At 40.9% G+C, this 23,690-nt stretch overlaps 2 protein-coding genes across 2 annotated transcripts in view; one reads left to right on the plus strand and one right to left on the minus strand.

Annotated features, from left to right (window-relative positions):
- Nucleotides 1-746: 746 nt before the first annotated feature.
- chchd10 (coiled-coil-helix-coiled-coil-helix domain containing 10) lies at nucleotides 747-5,878 on the minus strand. Its single transcript, XM_030052691.1, has 4 exons — nucleotides 5,600-5,878; nucleotides 2,516-2,747; nucleotides 1,295-1,436; nucleotides 747-1,021 (listed from the first exon to the last, which is right to left on the minus strand). Exons 1-4 carry the CDS (start codon nucleotides 5,638-5,640, stop codon nucleotides 1,002-1,004), a joined length of 435 nt encoding a protein of 144 aa, XP_029908551.1. The 5' UTR covers nucleotides 5,641-5,878; the 3' UTR covers nucleotides 747-1,001.
- A 1,294-nt stretch (nucleotides 5,879-7,172) lies between these two features.
- The window catches only part of LOC115362585 (uncharacterized), a 34,426-nt gene continuing 17,908 nt past the window's right edge, over nucleotides 7,173-23,690 (plus strand). Inside the window, exons 1-6 of the mRNA XM_030056561.1 lie at nucleotides 7,173-7,703; nucleotides 8,953-9,083; nucleotides 12,172-12,363; nucleotides 16,380-16,446; nucleotides 16,729-17,761; nucleotides 22,927-23,183. Of these exons, the coding sequence (XP_029912421.1) occupies nucleotides 7,415-7,703; nucleotides 8,953-9,083; nucleotides 12,172-12,363; nucleotides 16,380-16,446; nucleotides 16,729-17,761; nucleotides 22,927-23,183 (1,969 nt within the window). The 5' untranslated portion in view covers nucleotides 7,173-7,414. The remainder of the gene's footprint in view (nucleotides 7,704-8,952; nucleotides 9,084-12,171; nucleotides 12,364-16,379; nucleotides 16,447-16,728; nucleotides 17,762-22,926; nucleotides 23,184-23,690) is intronic.

Genomic DNA, 23,690 nt, shown 5'->3' on the forward strand with positions numbered 1-23,690 from the left:
AGCTGCCTTAACAACGTGTTGCCTTTGAATTGGAATACCTATTCTGACAAACACCGCCCAAATGAGAATAAAAAAAAAAAAAAAAAAAACTAACACTGAAACTAATACAAACTCAACAAAAATTAGACATTTATAAACAATAAAACTTAACTGAAATGAGAAATCCAATCTGGAAATGAACTGAAACTATACTGAACTGAAAACAAAACTTAAAAAACAAAATAAAAATAAAAACTAATGAAAAATACAAAACTATAATGAGTCTGGTCTGAATTTTGCCTTTAATAGTCCTCATTTATTATGAAGTTCACTAATAAATTATATTTTTAGTGTCCACCTGCCATGTTTTGGTGCCTTCATCAGTTGCATCTCAGCAAATAAATACTGAATACATTAGCTGAAGTCAGAGGGAGTGATCTTTTTCATCAGTGGCAGGCCAAATTAAAAAAAAAAAATGGTGGTGGGGGTGTTGCTGTTCTCTATCTCATTCGCTAAATCAGGACAAACTTCACTGTGATTAATGCAGCAGCTGAATCTTATCAAAAGATCTGTAAAAATGTTTACAAAAGGAACTAAAGCTCATACTGTATCTTCAGGCTTTTGCTAACGGTAGCCTACATTTAGGATCATTTTGTCACTAATTAATAATAATATAGTTAGGCTATACAACATTTTATTACAGACACAGACAACAATGTACTGAACAGCCATTAGGACATGGCAGAAATAAATAGCACTGGCAAAGATGACAGTAGGTAGCAGCTATTTATTCAATTTTTTAATTACTGTACATTACCAAAAACCTGCCATACTTTTCACAGCAATCAAACAATCAACAGAGCAAACAAACAGAAGATCCATAATCTTTAGATTCCTCGCTGACTGGTATAGTGTTGATGTTTTCTCTTTTTTTTTTACTGGACCAGAAAAGGTTTATATATCTACAACAAAGGTTTTTACATGATGGAAATGTGCTCGTTATGACTTCAGACACACTTCCTTTACACCAGTGATGTCACACCTAAAGAAAAAAAAAAAAAGAAAAAACAGAAGATCAACACAGTGAAACATAGTACAATGTTCTAAAACTTTGCAAAAAGGGTTCTTTCAATTCACAGAAAAGTTATTTTTTTAGGAGTGCAATAATTAAAAAGGTGCAAAAAAAATTCTTGATCAAATCCTAAATTGTCACAGGGCTCCTGATTGAGAGCACTTACAAGAAACATCAGACAGTATCAACACAGTTCTACTGTGTGGAAGATGAGTCAAAGCTGTTCATCCAGTACAGACTTACCATGAGAGTACTTGCACTGTTTGAGAGCCTCATTGAAGCCCTCACACAAGCTCAGGTCAGACTGAGTGGTGGCACAGTCCAGAAACTGTCTCACCTCAAAGTGACAGGGGCCCTGCTGGGCCGGGCCGGGCCGAGGGGGCTCCTGGATTCACACAAGCAAGCAAACACATCACAGATTGGATTTAGTTTTATGCAGACAGACATGATCTTATTGCCTTAATTAAACCACAGCTTTTTGGAGTATTAATTGGAAAACTTAAGTCACAAATAAGGAATTCAGTTATTGAACTTTTCCTTTCTTCTTCTTTTTTTTTAAACGACCCATGATATTAATAATTTTAGATGATCAGCAGGCCTCTAACTACCTTACGTGCTGTGGCAGCTATAGGCTAGTGTTGCTTCTTAGAACTTCGGAAGGTCACATAGTCTAACAAGCCAATTTAAATAATTTGGTATTTTTTCAGCTAGTATCACGTTTGGCATTAGGGCTGAACAACTAATCAGAATAGTAGCAAAATCACAATGATGGCCAAAAAAGGCTGAGGATCTTGAATTTTATTACTCATGCATGACATACACAGCACAGCAGCCTTACTTCACCTGAATACAAGATCCTGCATGCAAGCAGGAGCAACACGTTACAGACATTTGCAGTACACAACAACAAAGTTAAATGTCTGTTAGAGCATCACTCAAGAACTTTGTTTGAATCAACAGGATCCATTGGTAAATTCAGCATACAGGTGCACCACAAAGAAACATGTATCTTACTAAAATATAAACTTTTGTAACCAACAGACATATTAAACTCAAGACACAGAAAAGCCCCAAACAATCTTTATATCTGTGTAGTACAGTACCCAAACTCATCTGAGGCCAATTGTCATTTATTCCAAGCCTCAAATAATGCTAATCTCAATCTCACATTGGAACTGGTATTTTGTTGCTCAACATCCCAACTAATCACTTTGTACGATGTTGGGGAGGAAAGAAACATAAGTGGACCTGTTTGAGGAAAAATGTATGGTTGCAAAAATCCTGGACAATCCAAGTCCAAACACAACAAGGATGAGTCCAAGACATAGAGGTGATATGGATAGATTAGACAGAATATTGTACATAGAATGTATGGCACAGACTCTAGCGCTAAAACCCTGTATGGTGCTCATATCCAGACATCATCATCTTCTCCAGCTGATTGTCACAGCCTTACTTGTTTACCTGATATGCAGGCTTTGCTGGCTCTGGGCTGCTGCTGCTGCTGCTGCTGCCCCCACTAAAAGCTCCAGTAAGGGCGCTGCCCATGACATGGCCAACAGCCGAGCCGACTGCCACCCCAGCGGCAGTACTAGCCATCTGGGCCATGAGCCCCGGTCCCTGGGGCTGGGCTGGGGCTGAGGCCAGGGCTGAAGGGGGTGGATGGGCAGGGGCTGGAGCATGGGATGGAGATGGGCTGTGGGGAAAAAACATAACACTAACTGTAAAATTTTGTGCATCAGACAAGCTTTAAAAGAGTTATTATCAACCTCTATCTGCGGCCACAGGAACTGCAACACCAAAAGAACAGTATCTCCTCCTCCACAAGTCCCTGGCACAGGCCCCAAACTCAGTCACTGGCACTGATCCTTATCAACCCACTGTAGATACGGTACAGTTATTCTGTAGTAGCAAAAAAAAAAGTCATTCTAATTGAACCTTTAATCTCAACAAAGCCAAAGGGACTGAAACGAGTGGGTTTAATTTAGATGTGACACAGATCTTTTTATCGGACATCTGCTCTGTCTCCCATTACATCTCACTCACTAATATAATTAATAATTTGGCCTCCCCCACAGCTCATTTTCCTGTTAATAGAAACACCTCTCAATATAATGTAGTCCAGTACAAGACCTCTGCAAACTACAGCGACAACATAGAATTAAATTTACGCATTCTCCACAATGTCAACAAAAACTGAACATTTTAAACTTTCTTAAAAGGAAGAATTTATGGCAGAGTTTTTGCATTGAACTGCATTACACTGTACAGGTGGACCTGCTAAAGTGGCCACTGAGTGTATAGCCAAAATCATTTACTGGAAAAAAAAAAATCAAAAATAAATAAAACTTTGAATGGTCTTATACAGTAATAATGAAGGGCCAGAAAAAATGGAGACACTTATTTTTAGGTCAGTATACTATGTAATGCGCTGGGATAGGCTCCAGCAACACCCCGCGACCCTTGTGAGGATAAGTGGTTTGGACAATGGATGGATGGATGGATGGATGGATGGATGTACTATGTAATGTCTTCTGTCAAATTTGACATGGAGTTGGAAAGCTTTTCACACTCAGTTCTGAATGAAACAAGTTTACTTCTTTTTTAACATTTTAGAATTTGATTTCCATTTAACATAGTACAGGCAGCAGCTTGGGTAGTGAGCGACCAACTGCAAGTTCATTTCAATAAAAAGAAGAAGAAATAAAATAAAAGAGAGGAACGGATAAAATGTAGAAATAAGAGCAGAAGCTATCTTTGAGACTGGAGCCTGGCTTTGCAAACAGATTCTACATTAGGCCAACAGTATGTCATGTCCTCATACAAATAGATCATTGTGCATAAAGTGCTTTTTTGAGACACATCCTTTAGTTATGAACAATGTAATCCATCATGAGCAATCACCCAAACTCTTGCAGAAGGTTTGCTCACAGTGTAGTAGTTCCAGAAATGTGATTTATGGTTTCAGAGGAGCTAAGATTCAACAAACTGAAGAACTTCAGGCAACATTAAATAGCACATCAAAATGATGAGATAATAATTACAAAATACAAAGATTATACATAAAATCATGATAATGATGTTGTGTTTACATTGTTTTTTAGGGTGTAAATTCCAAAGTGTCAATAGATATACACTGAGATAAACTGAAATGGCCTACTGTGTATTTACATGTGTTATCTGTGGGAGAAAGAGTACAATCACAAAAATACAGGGGATGATAAAATAAATGTAAAGAGATCAATGAAAGCTACAGTGCATAATATATGTTAAGACTGCTGGATGCAAAAAACATAAACAAAAACTCTTTTTGAGTTGAAAATCTCATTTAGGCCTATCTATTTGACTACATATAGACTATCGTAATGAATTTACTCCCACATGTGTCCTCTGATTATGCATAAAAAATACTTACAATGCATCAAAGCAAAATTATTCCTCTGAGAGAGTCTCCTGCTATAAAGGAATTTGGGGTGGTATGTATTATGTCTATCTAAACACTTATTTTTTTTTAAATCATTCTCTGATTGCTGTTCAGGTTCCCAACTTAGTTCACAATGGAGATTTGTTCAGGATATCTATGTACGTAAGTAGCGGGATTAACAGCTAAAACTGTCAGGAGACAAATCATCCTTTGGCAATGATAAAGGTTACCTGACGATTAGGATTTCCGTGCCCTAGAAGTGCAAGAAGTTGACATTTTTAGACAAAAAGAGCTATTCCCCCTCCTCCGTTTTCTCGTATGAAACAGAGTAGACCATGGTTCACCTGAAAAATCTGTCAATTTGTTGTTTCCTCGCTTGTCGGGAAAACTCAACACACTCCTCGACACAAAATGACACATTTCCGAGTCACCTGGTTATATTCTTGGACTCGGCATACATCCACTAATCAAAACATGGCTTTATTCCGTAAGAATTTCACTTTTTAACATTTTACCTCGCGTGTAATTCTCACCGTCCCCTTTCACCAGAACACACCACGAAGGACTGGAGGAGTGTAAGAGTTGAGATGTCGTTGAAATAAAATGCTGCATGGCGGACATGTCTGTTTATACCAAATGTCCTAGTACCTTCCGTTCATAAAACATGTTTATTCATGGTTTGCAAAATACGTGTTTTCGATGTTTGAACTGACTCTGGGACGTCGCCATGCTCCCCGGGAGAGCGGCACTTAACGGGACAGCTTTACTCCGACATACACACACTGAGGAGGTTTATCCAAGTCCCACATCCTGGGGCAAACCGCGTATTTTGACTTGCAGAAAAGACACTGACCCTTTACCCAGTGACCTTGTCTAGAATTACAAAATGTCTTACTTCAGACGAGGCATGGGCTGTATGACGGATGACGCAACTTTATATCTGTGTAGCAGTCATAACATTACCATGAAACACACCAAGCGACAAACATCTGCTCTAAATCACATCCTTTAAAGTGTCAACTCGCGCAAAGCTGAACAGCCGCCACTTACATTAGCGGACGACGACGCTACGACGTTACAACACGGACTGTTGAGCCACTGACATAAATGATAAAGTCATTTACCTCGCTGGAGCAGAGGGGCGGCTGCGGCTTCCTCTGGCCATCGCTGAGATGAAAAAGTTGTGGTTTCGGGGTGAGAAGCGGCTGGTGATGAACAGAGCGAGTGAGAGGTTTCTTCTAGAAAGAGCTGCAGTCAGGCTGCTCAGACCGGCCGCCGCTGACAGCCACGCGCACGTGCAAGTGACCTTGTGCGGTTTGCTGGGCTGACAGATGTCGCGAGAGTAAGAAGTTAGTCCGAGATTTTCCAAAGAAGCGCTTCACTGTGCTTTCAGGTGTGACGTTGTGTTAGGGACACTGTAGGGGAAAAAAAAAAAAAAAACAGGCGGGGGAGGGAGGTAATATTCTTTCTTTCAGCAGTTGATGATATCAAATTCTACTTTGCAATGGGATTTAGTAACATCATGTAAAGTAGATATTTAAAGGCAGACTTTGCAATTTGGAGTCACTGGAACTTTAATAGACCTCAAGTTTGATTTGAAAACCTGGCTGGGGAAGCCAGGTAATACTTGGCTTTGTAATAATGAAGGCTTTCAAATATTTTTTAACGGAACCATGTATCTTGGATGATTTTTTTTTTTTTTTTTTAGTTTGCTGGTTGTATTCTACACAGGATGTTTATCTAAGGTTTAAAGTTTACAGGAGATGTACTTAATTGCATTTCACACTGATCTAACCCTCTCCAAAGAGCACCTGACTCTCATTAGCCTGACTAAGGACCCACGCAGCGCTCCTATAGCCCCCTTTTTTTTTTTTTTTAAACTTAAACAGTGATACTGGACTAATAAACTTGAACTTGATTCGGGGTGGGCTTTCTGTCAGTCAGAGAGCGCTTCAGGGATACTTGTTGTCTTTATATTTAATGCAGAGTAAACAACATAACAGGGACACTTTCAAAACTGGTTCTTTCTAATGTTTAAGCATCTCTTTTCTAACGGAAGCCAGCACACGGCCAGTGCCATTTGCTTTCCGCACATCTCCTCCCATAAATGCTGCCTACTGTTTTAGAGTTTGGCTTTCCTTCATTTGTAATAGTAATAAAACATCACATCAAAACACGTGCTTTCCATTACAGCATGTTTGGGATTAATAGGAGAAAAAAAAATATGTACATATTTATATCATTCAGTACATCAGTATGCAAATCATAGTGAGTGTTGATAATACCAACGGTATCCTAAAATTTGACATTCTGTAACCTATAAGGCAAATTCACCTACTTTAAAAATGAAATAAAAATTCCATAGCCTGTTATATTTCATATTTTATCATATCAAGATTTTCTCAATTAATTCACTTTCTCGGTCTCAATAACTTGTCATTGGTCATATTTGCACAAAACCAATTCAACTAAAAAATAATAATAATCAAATTCAAATAAAAAAAACAACAAAAAAACGTATAGTTCCTTTTCATTTATTAGGGATTTTACTCACATATTCTTGCTTTGCCACTGCTGCCAAAAGCAATCATTAAAGTTTTGTCTATTGTCATTTAGACAGAGTTGCTGCTTTTTCTCATATAGCTGCCCATGTAGGCTGCTGTGTTGGGTTCTCTCCACTCCGGAACAGTAGGTGACGCTCTTACTAAGTATTCAGTGTTTTTACTAGAAAAAGACAGAAATGAATTTCCGTGTAGCCATCGTATCAACAAAGACTCCCCTCCCTCGACCCTAAACCGTTCCTCCAAAAATTTTAACACCTGTAATGAGCTAAATATGCATTCCAGGTAGCGCTACAACGAGTTTATCACTGCCGATAGAGTAATAACGAAGAAATTCCGCTTTTCCTCAACAAAAGGTCGTGTGTTTGAGCCGGAACAATGTCGACAGCCCTTGATTTCCATTCTCAGATAGCTTCCATCATGGAGGTGCTGGCCAACGCGGCCGTCGCTGAAATCTGTAAAGTTGTGGACGACGGATACGCTGTGGTTCATCTGGAAATGTCCCAGAGCCAGAAGGAGAACGAGTTTCTCCGCAGAAAAATCAAACTGTTGGAGCTGCAGATAGCACGGTACCGCGCGGAGAGAGTCAAGGGTCCGGAGGGCTCCATCAGCAGCCGCTTCCCCGGGGTCCGCCTCCTGAACCGGCAGCACCGGGATACACTGGCTGGTATGAACCGTGCACTCATGTCCTGCGTGCAGACAGCCATACTCCAGCCTCCACTTACAAATTAGACAGTTTAACATTGACTTACTCACCGGCCAGCTTACACGCCTCGTAGAGCTTAATGGAAGACCCATAATGTGTCCTGGTAAACTCGCCCTATACTCAACTCACTTCTCAGGGCTTTACTTCTATAAATCCTTGACTTTTACTGTAGGTTCACACTGCTAACTACTGCCTCCAATGGTATGTTTTCTTGGAATGGCGTAGAACTAACAAAAGCTCAGGCTTATATTTGAGCTCATATTTGTGTTTGTTTTTGGTAGCTTGATTTACACACATCAGAGTGTGTGGTACATTGATTATATTAAATTGGCTGTTACGGTACCCTTTTCATTCCCAACAATTATCTACTCAATATTTAACTCCATATTCATCCAGTACCAAAGGGTGCAATGGAGTAAAGGAATACTCTTCAAACACATAAAATCAGGGGTGTCAAACTCGTGCCATGGAGGGCCAAGAGGCTGCCGGTTTTCATTCCAACCAAAAACTCCACCAGGTGATTTCGCTGATCACCCTACCTCGAAACAGAGAGGCGGGACTAATCAGTGAAATCACCTGGTGGAGTTGTTGGTTGGAATGAAAACCTGCAGCCTCTTGGCCCTCCATGGCACCAGTTTGACACCTGTGCTATAAATGATTTCAAACAAACAAACAAAAAACCTTACCAATAAATGTTGTTTTCCCCTTTCCCTTTCAGTAACGACACTATAATCAACTATTTACCCAAAGGTTTGTAGTCTGCTAGCTGTTTTCTCTTTTCCCTGTTTCCCCATTCTATAGTCACCCAGTTTTAGATTGTTAAACACTTCTGGGTGAACACAGGCAGAAGCAGTTGATGCAGATTTAAAAAAACACTTTGCACCCAGGCCCACTTCTTTAGATAACCACATAACCACTTCCACAGGTAGAAGTCTGAGCAGGTGATTATAGAAAGGGGAGGAAGGGAAAAGGAAAAAACAGCCGAGATATTAGGCTATAAATAAGTTAGTGATTACCAAGTGGGAAAGCTGATGGGATATCATGAAATATGTAATTATAGGTGAGAAAAACTCATATCATGACATTTTGTTTTGTCATTTCCATTTATGGTGTAACCTTCTCCCAGTTTTGTCTCCTCTTGGTATTCCATCATATTGAGTTCTGTTGGACTAGTGGCCAGTTGTTTACCTCACCTTCCATCTCCCACCAGGCCCCTCTCTGCAGGGCAGGACCAGGTTTCTGAACAGAGGTCCCGGAATTCACCAGTCCCTACAGAAGACCCAGCCCATTAACCTGGACCAGGACCCTGATCAGGAGGTGGTCACCACTACCAAAACTGAGGTAACAGGTCTACAGTACATTAAAAAATAGAGCTTGGGCCCTGACCTGTCAGTTAAGATGCCAGGCTCTTACTTCTGGGGCTTTCAACATGTTTAACTTTGTAGCTTTAGAGAAAGGAAGTAGCCCCCAAAGGATGTAAGATGCTGTAATATGCATACTGCTACACAGCTACTAGAATATGCAAATGTGTCAAATGGAGCATTATATCAATAATGAAGTATGCCTGAAGGTAAAAAATCTTGTGGTCAGCTGTTAGGAGTAGGGACCACAATCTTGTTATTGGGTAGGTAATTTAATTAAATAAAGCAGAACATGGTGAAAAATAACCAAGTGAGTAATTAATATGTCATAGTTGTTTTTAATCTAACATAAAAAATGCTATGAAAAATAGGTGGTCATCTTGGCTTTCTTCAGTGGTGCAAAAAATAGTGCACTCACCTTTTTGATTTAGCAGTGTAGGATATTAGCTTGGATAGGCCTTCATGAATAATCAGGGAAATTACTGAAAGCTATTATTAATCACCATAAGAGTGATTATTAGTCCACCAAGGAATTTTACCTAAAAACAGTTGTAATGACCAGGCAAAACTATATTTCTTGTTGATCAGGCAAGAGAGCAGTTTTAACTGGGAATATTTCCTTACTTATGATAGTGATGTTGAGTGTTGTCAAACTGCAGCCAGTCTGGATGAAAGGGCAAGGTGTTGTGGTCTTTTGTTTGTCTCCTTGTGCCGGATGAGACATGGATCCTGCACCGGTGATTTTTGCATGTTTAGCCTAAATTCTACAAAATGTGTAAATGTCATGTTTCTGCCGATCTTTTCCCGAAGTCGTATATTAGAGCTCCAACATAATTTTTCCTACCTTTTATCCAGCTGTTGTTTTCCATTCATTCCATGATCTGTGTTTCCCTACCATTGCCTTTGAAGGACAGCCCACCCCAAAACGGAACCCCGTGCCCCTCCTGAGAGAAACAAAACATATTATGCTATTTATCTAATTGGGAGTTGGGCACTTGGAAGTTGACAACAAGCGCACCCAAACACCTAGGCTGCATTTACATTGCAAGTCTTGATGCCCAGATCGGATTTGCTGCCTGAATCCGATTTTTTTTACTGTGCGGTTACACGTATTTTATCAAGTGACCCATATCTGATTCACGCGATTACACTTGCCTACAACATCTGAAACATCGCGCATGCCTTGGAACACGGCTTTATTTCTGTAGGTCCCTTTTATTTTCTCCTGAATTTTCTCCTCTCCCCAAAGACTGAGAAGACATCTGACCTCTTCAACTGACCACTGTGCCAAATTTTCCTCCTCATCTCTCATCTTTCTCTGCAGGTTAGCCTCCATGTTCAGTCTGTCGTTTACCGCGTGTTCTCTATTTATGCGACAAAATAAGCTAAATGGTCGCAGATTTGATGACGTTAGAGACGCAACGTGTAAGAAAATCCGATCAGCCTGTTTACACGGCGGTCGCATTATTTCCACATATGAATGAGGCCTGTATCCGATCTCAAAATATCCGAATGCATGCGTCTTTTTCCTGATTACACTGTCAGCGAGCATATCCGATCTGTGCCACATAAGAGCAAAAAATCGGAATTGGGTCACATTACATTGGCAGTGTAAATGCACTCCTAGATACGTTTACTGTTCAACAGGAAGATGCACAACTTGAGCTGGCACATTATTTATTTATATTTTTTTAAACAAACAAATGTTTACAAGAAGTCCCACAATTCACAAAAAAACTCTGGCTGAATGCTAATGTTACCTGTAATGGTAGCTAACAGGTTATCAAATATATTATTTTACCTTGAAATATGGCCTGATGGCCCTCTAGATTTTTACTATCCATTGTCTTTTCAGTTGTTCATCAATCAGGAAACAGTTTGTCAGATTCCCCACACTGATACGACGTGCAGCCTGGAACACAGCAGTGCTACATGATAGCAGCATCTGAGCTTCTCATCTTGAGCATGACGTCAGAGGAGGATGGCTGCAGTGTGAATACGGTCTATCCTCTGGCTAATTAATCCAATTAATCACACATCATCTAGCCTTTCTAAAAGGATATAAAAACATAATATTTTTCCATTTCCTATTACAGTTTATTCCAAGTACATTTTTAAGAGAATGTGTCTTGTGATACTGTCATATTGCAACACTCAGTAAGTATCTGGTAAAAAAAACAGATTGCTTGACTTGAGACATTTCAAGTCATCTCAGGATTTCCAATGACTGATTCGACTTGTCGACTTTCAGGGGGTAGCCCTATAGTTTTCTAGTGCAGACCTCATGTAACTGAACATTCTAGTTGAAGGCACAGAGTTAATCAGGCATTTGTGTTTTGCCCTTATTAAGCTTGAGGCTCAGTGTTCAGGCGACAGGTGCACATAGCAGTCGTACAGGACCCTAACCCTAACCAGCGGGCATTTTTATGCATTTTAAATATGAATTTACACAAATATAAATTTGGCAAGGTATAAATTTGGCAATGCAAACAGTACATAGTCTTGTTTTGAATGTCAGTCATTCACTGATCTTTTCCTCTATAATTTTTTAAATTAAATAATCTTTACTTTGGCGTTTCTACTTTGTTTTCATTGTTTGCTTAATTTGCAGCTTCAGTGGGCCAGGTATGTGCCACCACACACCTGCTGGCTTTATTTAACATGCCACTGTGAGATAAGATAAGATAATAATATGCAGCAGAGAACCTGTAACATATTAGAAAAAATCCTGTCTTTCTATTCAAACATAGCAAAGGCCTAAGCAGAAGCGTCTAACTAAGAATCCCCAATATGTTGTTTCAAGTATTAAAAAGAAATAATCTACAAATAATATTACAAAGCAGAAAAAATGCAATATGACAATACAAGAAAACTTTGAAGCTGATTTTCAAAACAGTCATGCAATTAATGCTAAACTCTTCAGAGACTTCGGAGACTGATGAATGAAGTGAATCCATGGAAACCAGGTTAATAGCCATCATAGAAGTGAACCTAATCACTTCTGTGCATCAGTACTCTGTTTCCCATAAACACAGTAATTCTAAATCCACAAATGTTTCTCTCGTCAGTCAGCAGAGCCCGAAGAGGAGGGGGAGCTGCTGATCGTCAAGGTGGAGGGAGCTGTGGAGACCGGTGACGCTGAGCAGGAGGCACCAGCAGAGGCCAGCATCATCACCAGAGGAGACGGCGTCACATCCCCTCCTGGCGGCCAGAAGGATTGCAGCGACGCCCAGGCGGCCAGACGTCGCAGCGAAACGGAGGTCAGTGGATCTGACATCATCACCTTTGTTGTCGGCCAGTCTACCGAGACAGACAACAACAGTGACGCTACCTGTAATTCCCCGCTGGAAGTAACGGGAGGTGATGTCAGAGCAGGGGAGAGTCAGCCACTGATTGCAGACGTTCGTGTGAGCCAGCGCGCCGATGACAAGGAGAAACGGGGGAGTCTGTTTAGCGATCCTCTGCCTCAAGTGTGGCCAAACATGTCGGTGCACATGGACGATGCGTCAGCTTGCAGTGATGATGTAACAGACACCAAGAAAGTTGTGTTATGCCCCGAACAACAGCCTAATGACACTGAATTAGATAACCGTGTTGGTTGTAACACCACCATCAGCAGTCTTCAGTCTTCCATGCCAGAGGTGATAGTCATTGACGGTGGGGTGGCTTCAGACAAGGAAGGAGATGAGTGTCATTGGTCGGATCAAGGGAAAACAGCAGTAGACCAGATAAGTAGAGCAGCAGACAGAGGGAGGGAGAGGGATGAAAAGCTTGCCTCATCTAAGATTCAGCCTGTTCGGCTAGAATTAGCAGGAAAGAGCTCAGCGCAGGTAAAAGCAGCTCCCCAGGCTGGCTCTGTATTTTATCCACGTGATGACGCTCCAGGAACCTCTGGCGGGTTAACTACCTCCCATTGCTCTGCCTCCAGTGACGCATGCAGGGATGGCAGCCAGAATAGCACCACGACAATCCACCTCAGGCACCTGGACCGAAAGGGAAAGGTGCTCTACACAGGTAAATCGTCATGCGTCATATTGCAACACCCTTTCAGCCCTACCAGCCAAACATCAGCCCACAGTGCCGGCCACATAAGCTACCAAAAACCCGCTCAGCATTCAGGCCAGCCCAACCAAAGACCCTCTTCAAACTCCAGCAGCTTCCACCTGGCTCGCTTCCATGCCGCGGCAATGGAGAGGCCGTACGGCTGCACGAGCTGCACCAAGCGCTTCTTCCTGCAGGCCGACCTGCAGAGGCACATGGCACGGCACACCAGGGAGAAACCCTACATCTGTCAGGTGTGCGGCAAGAGCTTTGTGTGCCAGAGCCAGCTGGACATCCATAGGAACGTTCACACCGGGGAGAGGCCATTCAGCTGCTCTGTGTGCAACCGCCGCTTCTCCCACCCCAGCAACCTTAAGAGGCACCAGAAGATCCAGCACTAAAACAACATGAAAACTAGGATCCTCACAACCCTGTAATTGCAATTATGGGAAGATAAAGGGATGTTTCATCCCATGCAAATATGCTTCTAAACCTCCTATTCCTTTAAGAAGACTAGATTAGACTTTTTATATGTTACTAAATGCTTGACCTTTTATACAGAATGGGAAATATACTTATTTTCGAAGATTATTTTTCACAGTGTGTTAGTTTTATTATATACAACACAAAAGGGACAGGGAGGATGGGACAGAAAGAAGAGATGATACAGTGAAAACGGCCATGGACTGGAATCAGTTTTACAATGTTTGAACTCTTCTGTCCTTTGGTCCACTTAAATGCCCCCAATGAATATAATTTCACTCCCCACCCCCCGACCCCTCCTGTTTACAATCAGAACAATGTTACTTTTTTAGGTAACAGCAATAGGCAGCTTTGCACACTGGCAGCTTCAAATAGCAGTGAAGGGTAACCTTTGAAGAGTGTGTGAACTTAAGTAGAAGTTCTGCTGCAGCATACTTTCCCAGCCGGCCCATCTGTGAACCAAAGGAGACCAAAGGGACAAGAGAAAAAAAAAGATCTAAAGTTGGTGAGTCCGGCTTTCTCTTGAAGTGCTGCTTGCTGCTTTTTAGGAGATATTTTGGATTTCACTGATTCGTAGCTACCTGTGGCAGGGCTCCAGACTAACTTTTCCACTTCCTCAGTTGGTCACAAAAGCACACGATTCCACCGATGGCTTGTCACATGAAGAACCAGTGTCAAGTCTGTTTTTTTTCCCGTGCACCACAAACGAATTTCACAAGAACACACTGAAAATACATTGTAGATGGTCAGATCTGCATCTCATGCTTGTCACCTCTTCTGATTTCTTGTCACTCCACTGTTGTTTTTCTGGGTTTTCATAAATAACGTACTTACTACACACATTAGACAGTTGTGTTGGGGGGTGAGGTGGATTTGGTGTAACTGGCGCTGAAAAACATCCTTCTGGTGTGACCAGTCAAGCTCCTGCACACACATGAATTAATGCTTTGCGCTGTTTGTGGTCTGAACATGCTGTCTGTCAGTTCTCTGTGCCACCATTTTCATCGTCAGCGGTGTCAGTTGGAACCTTTTGTTGACTCTCCCGCCCCACCAGCCTCCTCCTCTCTTTCATCCTCTCCCCTCCTTTTATCTCTCTGCCATTTGTCATGTCTCTTCCAATGTGAATTAATAAAGCAAAAATGCCAAAAATGAATCTTTAACTTCCTCTTATAAACTGAACAGAAGGGATTTCTCCAATTTGTTGCTTTTTCAACTTAATATCATAGTAAGAACAGCTTTTCTAAAAAAAAAAAAAATGCATATCACACATCAAAAATCAACCCACCTATATCACTGTAAGTTGAGTGACTGTTCATGATGGAAATGTATTTGAACTGTCATAGGTTAGTCATAGCCTTCTGTTTCTAAAAGTTGCATTAATAGGACCTTTCGTTTAAGCCTCAGAGGAATCTGATTTCAAGACTCCAGCAGTTACATTTATTCTTTCTGAAACACAATTTTGTGTGTGTGCAAATATTAATCAAAACCTAAAGAAGTGTATTTTGGCCTGGTGATTTACTGAACATTATGTAGGAGCATGAGCTACTTCAGTAACAGTGCCCTCTATAGACAGATGACTGATTGTTACAGACATGTCTCGCATTAAAACGTCTGTATGGCAGCATAAATTCAAAATGGAAATTTTACTAACTTACTATGTGTTTCATTAAGGAGGAACAATGGAAACAAATGTCTGTCAGTGTCAATGTTTTTCATTATTTTGTGTATGAAAATGATACAGGGAAGTTATTTTTATTGTTGTTGTTTTTTTTCACCATTTCATGATTTCAACACACAATTCCCATTATTCTGTAATGATGATTTTTCTCTTCTATATGTCTGTCCCTATATTAACTGATACAGTTACATTTGTGATGGCAGCATGTAAAGACATCTTATATGTTGGTACTAGTTTAGTACCTAATGGTGGAAGCTTCCTCTCAGTAATTTAGAGTGCAGTTTGTTTCTCTTAGGAAAGTGGCTTGAGCTAAGACTGAGCAAAACATTGCTGATATTGCAAAATCTTGATGGCAGATTTTGAGCCTTTGTGATGAAGACCTTTGAATGATCATCTTCAATTCATGATATAATTTTACAGAATTTGATCTGTTAAATCTTTTTGTTAAATTCCATCAGTTAACTTTTTCATGTATAATTAACTATTTATGTATTTCTTCAAACAGGACTGTGAACCTCACCAAAGTTGTAGCCTACACAGAAACTATGTTCTCTATTCTCAATGGGAATTTTTTTTTCTCATAAATTTGTGCATAATTATATTGTAGTAGAAATCCACCAATAAATATTTTTGAAAGAATTTCATTGTATTGTTTTATTTCATTGAGTTATTTACTATTTAGAATTGATAGTGACTGTATTTCTAATTCCAGATCTGCAGTTGAAATGAAAAGCTGTTTTCCCTGGAATAAAGATACACATAAATTGAATAACTATTTTAGGCTGTTGACCATCCCTCCTATTGAGTCCTGTGCACTCACCAAACAGAATAATCATAGGACAGTTTGCATGCTGTTTATTAAATTCAATGTCAGGCTAATTCTTTAATAATTTTCATAATTTTTAAGCAGGCCTAATTAGCTATGGATCACATGGAAATTAATGATGACATCAAAATCTAAAATAACACATTTAAACAGTAAATATCTTATAACTGTGTTGAATGTCAGGCAGACAGTATGTGGGAGCCTCCTGGGTCCTTTCTGTCAGCTAAATGCTTCCCTCCTCTCTCCAGGGCCAAGGATGTCTGAAAAACATGAGCAGCCCTCAGAGCAAAGAGGAGAACCTGGATGAAATACAAGGTAGCCTGTCTGTCTATGTCTCTGTCTGTCCTTCTGTCCAAGTCAGCTTTCCTTTCTTTGCAGTTCCTTGTCACATAGCATTAATAACGTCCACCTTCAAGCTACACCAGGCGACATCACACATTGGCGGCTGCAAACGACAGTGAGAGTTGGCCATTAGAAATAATTTTTTTTGTGATTTTGGTTCATCAAGTGTGTATTTTTACATGAACAAGTTGTCCCGGTACAGCTTTAAAATAACTTCTGTTTTACAATAGTTTATGTCTGTTGTCTGCTCTTCAGATGACTCTACTGCAGCACAGCTCCCGGAGAAACACAGTCCCTCTCAAACGCTGCAAGAATGGCCAGAGAGCAGTGAGACTGAGGACATGGAGCGGCCATCTTGCTCCACGTACACCCCAGAGGCTATTCCAGGAAATTCATCATCATCGCCACCATTCCCCAGTTTCCCCTCTGTTTCCAAAATGCCTAAAGGCAACACTGACATGGAAAGCTCTAGGTCTAAGTTTGATGTCATCGTAATCGACTCGCTTTCTAATGAAATGGACGGCTGCGATGCCGCGTTGTCCTGGGTGCAAGGCAGTGACAGGGGAGGCGGGGAAGACGGCACACCTCCCGGGAACCAGGGCAACACCAGTGCCAGGCCTCAGTTTCAGCCTCTCCCTTGTATTCAAGTGACAAGCAGACAGAACCCACCCAGTGACCTGGTGTTTGATGGGAATCGAGCGTACGGTAATCGACTTTCCACCTTTAAGAATGCCCCTGTCGCCATGGGGACAGTGGACTCCCAGCAACAGCAAACCCAGCCTCTTTGGTCTGGCATTCAACAGATGCCTGACGCCCCGCTTCTCTCTCACCTCAGTGCCAATCACCCGCCACCCTCCAATCAAAATCACAATTCTCAACCTTCAACCAGTCAGAACCAAGAGTCTGGGCCCACAGGGTCTCAGTCCCAATCCCAGCAGCAGCAGCAGCCGTACCTTCCCTACGCTTGTGCCTTCTGCGCACGTCGGTACGCCCACCTGTGCCAGCTGCGGATTCATGAACGCGTCCACACGGGGGAGAAACCGTACCAGTGCGCCCAGTGTGGAAAGAGCTTCGGCCAGTTTTGTAGCCTGAAGCGCCACCAGATGGTCCACACAGGGGAGAGGCCATACCGCTGCACCCAGTGCGGGAAACAGTTCTCTACCTCGAACAACCTGAAGGTCCACCAGAGCGTCCACACCGGGGAGAAGAGGTTTCACTGCTCGCAGTGTGGCAAGAACTTCTCCTTCCTCAGTAACCTCATCAGGCACCAGGCTATACATGCTGCCAAGTAGAACAGCAGAGGCTGGGATTAGTACAGAAAGGCAATGCATTCACTTGAGGAAAAATAATCTGCCGGGTTTTTTTTGTTTTGTTTTGTTTTTTTCTGAATTAATGAGATAATTATCTCAGAATTCTGAGGAGAAGGTTTTCAATGGGGCAAAACAGCTATTTTTTCTGAATTCATGAAATAATTAGCCTTTCTCACAAATCTGACTTTTTTTAGGCTAAAATTCTGATTTGGTAGTTTAATCCAGTTTTATTTCAGTCTTGGTTTGAGGCTTTGGGAGATACTCATGTCTTCGAGCAGCGTAGAGGACACTGTTATTTGTTTGTCAACTTGGCATTAGGCACCTCAGGACTTTGGGCTGACTAGACAGAGAGCCTGTTCTGATCTGCAGGATATTGCAGAGTTTCTCCAGGATCTTTTGAGCCACTCATGGATATAACATTCGGCATCTGAAATGCATTCAAGCTGCCATGTCTTGTAGTCATTGTCTCAAGACACAGACAATATGTCGTTAATTCAGAAAAACAGGAATGTTTTTTTCCCCCATTAAGACTTTTCTTAGAATCCTGAATAATTATCTCCTCAAGTCAGAAAAGCTGCAGATTTTTTCTCCATCCAGGAAAACAGGCAGATTTAAAAAAAAAAAAAAAAAAAATTGTGAATGTATTACGCTTCTGTAGAGTTTAGCCATCTGATTAGTAATCTTGTGGGGGTGAGGGGGGTTAGTTGAACCTCTGCATAAACTGAGTCTCCCCTTTTTATCTAGGTAACTGTACACAAAATGAATCATGTCATCACAGACTTAGGAAGGAATTATTCACTTTCCTTTATCTGTGATGGAGGAGAGCTAACTGAGAACATAGTAAGAGAGCCAAGTCAACATTTGTGGTGTTTCCTGTGAGGTCATTTCATCATGGTAAAGATGTCACAGTATACATAATAATTATTTCTTAAAATAAGCATTTATTTTTTCACTGTAGCACAAAATGTAAAAAGTGGCTCATTTCATTCAGTTCTCTCCTCAGACTAAAAACTCACAAGTCGTCAGATGACAGGCGCGTGGTGATAACACAAATCAGCAGTCAGAGACAGTCGGCTAAGATTAGCAGTTGACAATCAATGACTGTAAAAAGTTCACCTGGGACCAAATTTTTCTCAGACAGTAGGTTTGTTGAGCGCCACAGCGTTTCCTCAGTGCCTCAGCTCTGTAGGAGATGTGCAGGCTTCCAGTGACTTGTTGACCAAGTAGCTCACAATGTAAATGCACAGTTCAAAAGCCGTTTGGACCCTGTAACCTGGAGTCACACACTGTAATGACACACTTCTCAGATTTATCATGAATTTACACCCCTGGATGACTTGAAGCAGAAGTGTTGTGTTGTATAGCTTCCTGGGTGATCTGTTATACACTGCAAAAAACGCAAAATCTTACCAAGATTATTTGTCTTATTTCTAGTCAAAATATCTCATTACACTTAAAATAAGACATGATCACCTCAGAAGTAACTTGTTTTTAGACAATTGTCTCTTGTTTCAAGTGAAAATTCACTTGTTTCAAGTGAAAATTTGCTTGTTTCATTGGCAAAATTTGCCAGTGGAAAAAGTGAAAATTCACTTGAAATAAGTGAAAATTAGCTAGAAACAAGAAACAAATTTTGCCAATGAAACAAGCAAATTTTCACTTGTTTCAAGCAAATTTTCACTTGAACCAAGAGACAATTGTCTAAAAACAAGTTACTTCAGAGGTGATCATGTCTTATTTTAAGTGTAATGAGATATTTTGACTAGGAATAAGACATTTTTGACTTGAAATAAGACAAATAATCTTGGTAAGATTTTGAGTTTTTGCAGTGTAGTATCTTCATTAGTTGCTCTGTGCTCCCCTCGGCTGCTAATTGAGAATATTGTATTTGTTGTGTATCCTGTTAGATTCCCTCAAAAATGGATACTGGGGCATGTTGATTTTTATACTGGTACAAGTTGCTTTGTTGGCATTTGCTTATGTACGTGTCATTTTGGGAGCTGTTGTGCTATTTCACCACCATGTAGACTCATGTAATGTCCAAGAAAATATACAACCCAACACTCTACCAAAATTCAGCCTGTTTGTATAAAAAAAAGGTAAGCATCTATTTAAAAAAAAAAATTGGGAAGCATAAACTGTTAATAATTTCTAAAACTGGGAATGTGGTTATGATAATGAGATTATCATTTGGAAACGTTTGAAGGGGAACTGGGGCATTTCCGTTACTAATACTATAAGCACAAAACGTTTACATCTTAAAATGTTTAAAACCCAGTGTTTGAAATCTGCTGTAGGTCTGCTTTAATTGTGTAATGTCCTAAATGATCTGTGAGCAGTCTGTCCAACCAGCAGGCCATATACGCAAGAAACCAAACAAGAACAGGCCCTGGGTTATCACAGTATCCATGGTGTGGATCTCCCAAATGGGGACACATGACCCAGTCTCATGTTTTTTTTTCCTCTTCTTCTTCTCCTTCTTCTTTTTAATTTAATTTATTTTTCTGATCATGTCCCTGGGTTAGAAACCTAAAAACGGATCACAAACCTATATCCCAGACTGACATGAGTACCATTCTGCTCATGATCCCAGGGTGAGCCTAATGTTTGCCTGTCAGGCTGAAAAAGACGTTTCAGTAGCTGGTTACTCCTAGTTGTAGTTGATTAAAAGTGGAATGTGATTCCCAGAGTGAAATGTGGTCAGAAATAACTCATAATCTGTCAGTATATACATATGTTCTATGTATTCCATATACACAAGTATTCCACGTTTGAACTAACTCATGTGAGCATCTCGTTCTTGTACACAGAGCTGAATCAACTCGTATTTCAACTCCGACTCCTGAGGCTCCTCATTGGCTCTGAGGTGTGAACTCGTGTGTTTGTTAAAATTGGTAATGAGCCAAAAACAAAATTACGCTGGTCATGTCTGACACCAAAAATTGTTGTGGCCTTTTTGATAGTTCTTCATCATTAAACTGTGTTTGTACATGTTCTCTCTTCATCCACTAACTTGTGCTTAACTTGTGCTGCAACATGAGCTCAAGTTCAGCCAAAAGTCCACTGCTGCTATCAAATTTCTCATCTCACAGCTCTGATATATGTGCAAGTGTAGTATACTATTTACAAGTGCATTTACCTATAAAAATGACATCTTGCCACTATGTATGACTAGTATGCCATGTGAAAACTGTTTTGGGGAAATAAACGAGTACAGATGATCGGACGATGTTTTTGTGTATTTTTGATGCAGAGTGGCTGGCCTAAAAGAGTGAATGTCCTTTACTTAGAGTGCTGTTGAGTGGTTGAACGAACCTGCCACCAATGACTGTGCAACTCATGTAAAGACAAGACGAGGCGAGGGCTGGCAAAGGCTCCCATCTAAATATGGAGCTTTAATGGCAATGGAATCAATTATGGACTTTCTCAAATTGGCTCTACTACGACAAGCCTCTGAAAGGTACGTTTATAGCAAGTAAGCACTACAGTAATGTTAGATAAGAAAAAGTTAACTATCATTGTAGTACTAGTTTCAACAAGTGAGATATTTTAACTACTGTTGGTTGATTTTAAGAGTGTTGCAACAATACCTTTGCTCTAGATATGTGTTATCAAACTTCTTGATGTCCTGGACCCCCAAGTTGGCGTTCAGAAAGCCGGGGATGTCCATTTTTGAGTGAATTTGTGAAGGTTTTTTTGTCAAATTAAACCAGAAAAAAAGAAAATATGAACATGATTCTTAATACATTTTCTGCTTTCTAACAGTGAATTAAAATACAGTGAAATTAAACTATTCTTCATTTTGCTGCAGACCCCCCTGGAATTCCCTCATGGACACCTGGTGGTCCCTAGACCCCGCTTTTAAGACCACTGCTCTAGGTGAAGGCCCACTCAGCCCTGCTGGAATGGACTGCTGTAGTAAAATCAACCCATAAAACTGCTTTATTTCAGTTTCACAAACTCTCATATGTTGGTGGATATTGAAGATAGTGCGACAGTGCCGCTGAAACACTTTGCTTCTGATAGAGCTGCAGCAGGGAGTTCACTGTTTGAAAAGCACTGAGCGCTGTAGAATGACCTCCCTCTCATATCCATTTACAGTAGTATGAGTCATAGAAGTGTCACTTCTTTGTAAAAGAAAAAAAAGGATGGATGTTCGAATGGATTTCATTTAGAGTCAACAGCTGAAAATGTATATCGACATTTAGGATGAAATACCTCAAAATGAATGTTCTGCAACAGTTTTTATTTCCATTTTGAGTTGTTGAATAGAAAAAATGACTCCAGTCATGACCAGTGGTGGAGCTGCATTCTTCTACAAGATATTGCCTTGTTTGATGTTATAATGATGGTGATGGAGAGCGCTGTACAGGACCTTTTTGAAGAATGGTGTTCCATCCCTCCAGGAGAGTTCCAGAAACATGGAGACGCCAAGGAGCATTGAAGCTGTTGTGGTGGCTCGTGTTGGCCCAACACCACACTAAGACACTTGTTTTTCCTTTAATTTGTCACCTGTCTGTAGCAAGCTTCCCTGTCCTACTTACCTGGCACCACCAGCCTTAGACCCTCAATGCATGCAAGGAAAAACTCCCAAAAAAATCTCACACTAGCACTGAGCCTTGAAGTGCAGGGACACCAAAGTGACTTTAAAGCATTCGATGATGTTGTATGAAGCACGATGCAATCCAGTAAACCACTTCGGCTGGAGCACCACAATCAGATAGCTGAAGAAGATCTACCTGTGTGTTTCCTGGTTTCCTGGCATTCGTCACCTCAGTGGAGTCGTGTTGCAGCCTCTGAGTTCTGTGCTCTCATAGGAATGCAGTGTAAACTCTGTCTGCACACAGCCTTGCTGAGGCCATGTTCCTATGAAGCAGTCAAGGAGAGGGACTTCATGTCAGCGCTTCAGGTTGGCTTTAGCTTCTGTCTGCTTCTTGGCACTGATTCCTTTTTTCCAGTGTGTCTTCATTATAGTGGTCGTCATGTGTCTTTCCTCGTATCTCCTCCCAGCTGCTACACAGGAAACAGGAAATTCACTTTCATGATTTGCTGAAGTGTGAAAGATAATTGCAGAATGACAAACTTCAGACATGTTTCACAGAGATCATTCATTAATTTTCTGTACCTGCTTAATCCTTTTCAGGGCCGCTTGTGTTCCAGGACTAGCTCTGTTTTGGTCCAGTGGATTTGAAGCAGACCAAGAGCTCTGGGATGAAGGCAGCGTACCAGTTTTGGGCCGTAGGGGAGATGGTGCCAGTCTGGGACGTAGAGGTGTTGGTGTTGGCCTGAGCTGTGGCTCTGGGGGCCTCAGTCTCGGCTCCGGCTCTGCCTCTGTTGTCCTCTATGAGGGGACTGAGTCTGGCCCTCTTGGATCCAGTCTGACCTGTGGCCCCTCTGATGGTAGACGCAGCAGGTCTCAGTCCGTCTTGTGCACCTGCAGCAGCCCGACCAGAGGATGAAGATGGTGCTGGTCCAAATGACGATGATGATGCCACGTCATGGCCTCCCTGGTTGGCTGTCCTCTTGGGAATGATGTAAGGTGCTGAAAAACCAAAGTCAGACTTTAGGACCTCTGATCTCTGTTCTCAGTAGGACAACACACACATATCATCGGTAGAAGTTTCTCACCACTTCTCTTCCTGCTCTGAGAGGCCAAATGTCCAGCAGATGTCTTGCTCTTTCCCAGCAGGACAGTTCTGGCAATATTATGTTTTCTGGCAATGTTCCGTTTTTTTTTGTTTGTTTGTTTTGTTTTTTTTTAATTTATTAATTTATTTGTTATAATTTATATTATGTTTTTGCTATATTTCTCTTGCACTACTTCATGTTTTAATGACTTAATGTTTATCTATTTGTATACAATGTTATCTTTTTTGTTCAGGACTTGAAATAAAGATTTACATGCAC

Source organism: Myripristis murdjan, chromosome 1 (assembly GCF_902150065.1).
Source record: "Myripristis murdjan chromosome 1, fMyrMur1.1, whole genome shotgun sequence".
Classification (NCBI taxonomy): Eukaryota; Metazoa; Chordata; class Actinopteri; order Holocentriformes; family Holocentridae; genus Myripristis; species Myripristis murdjan.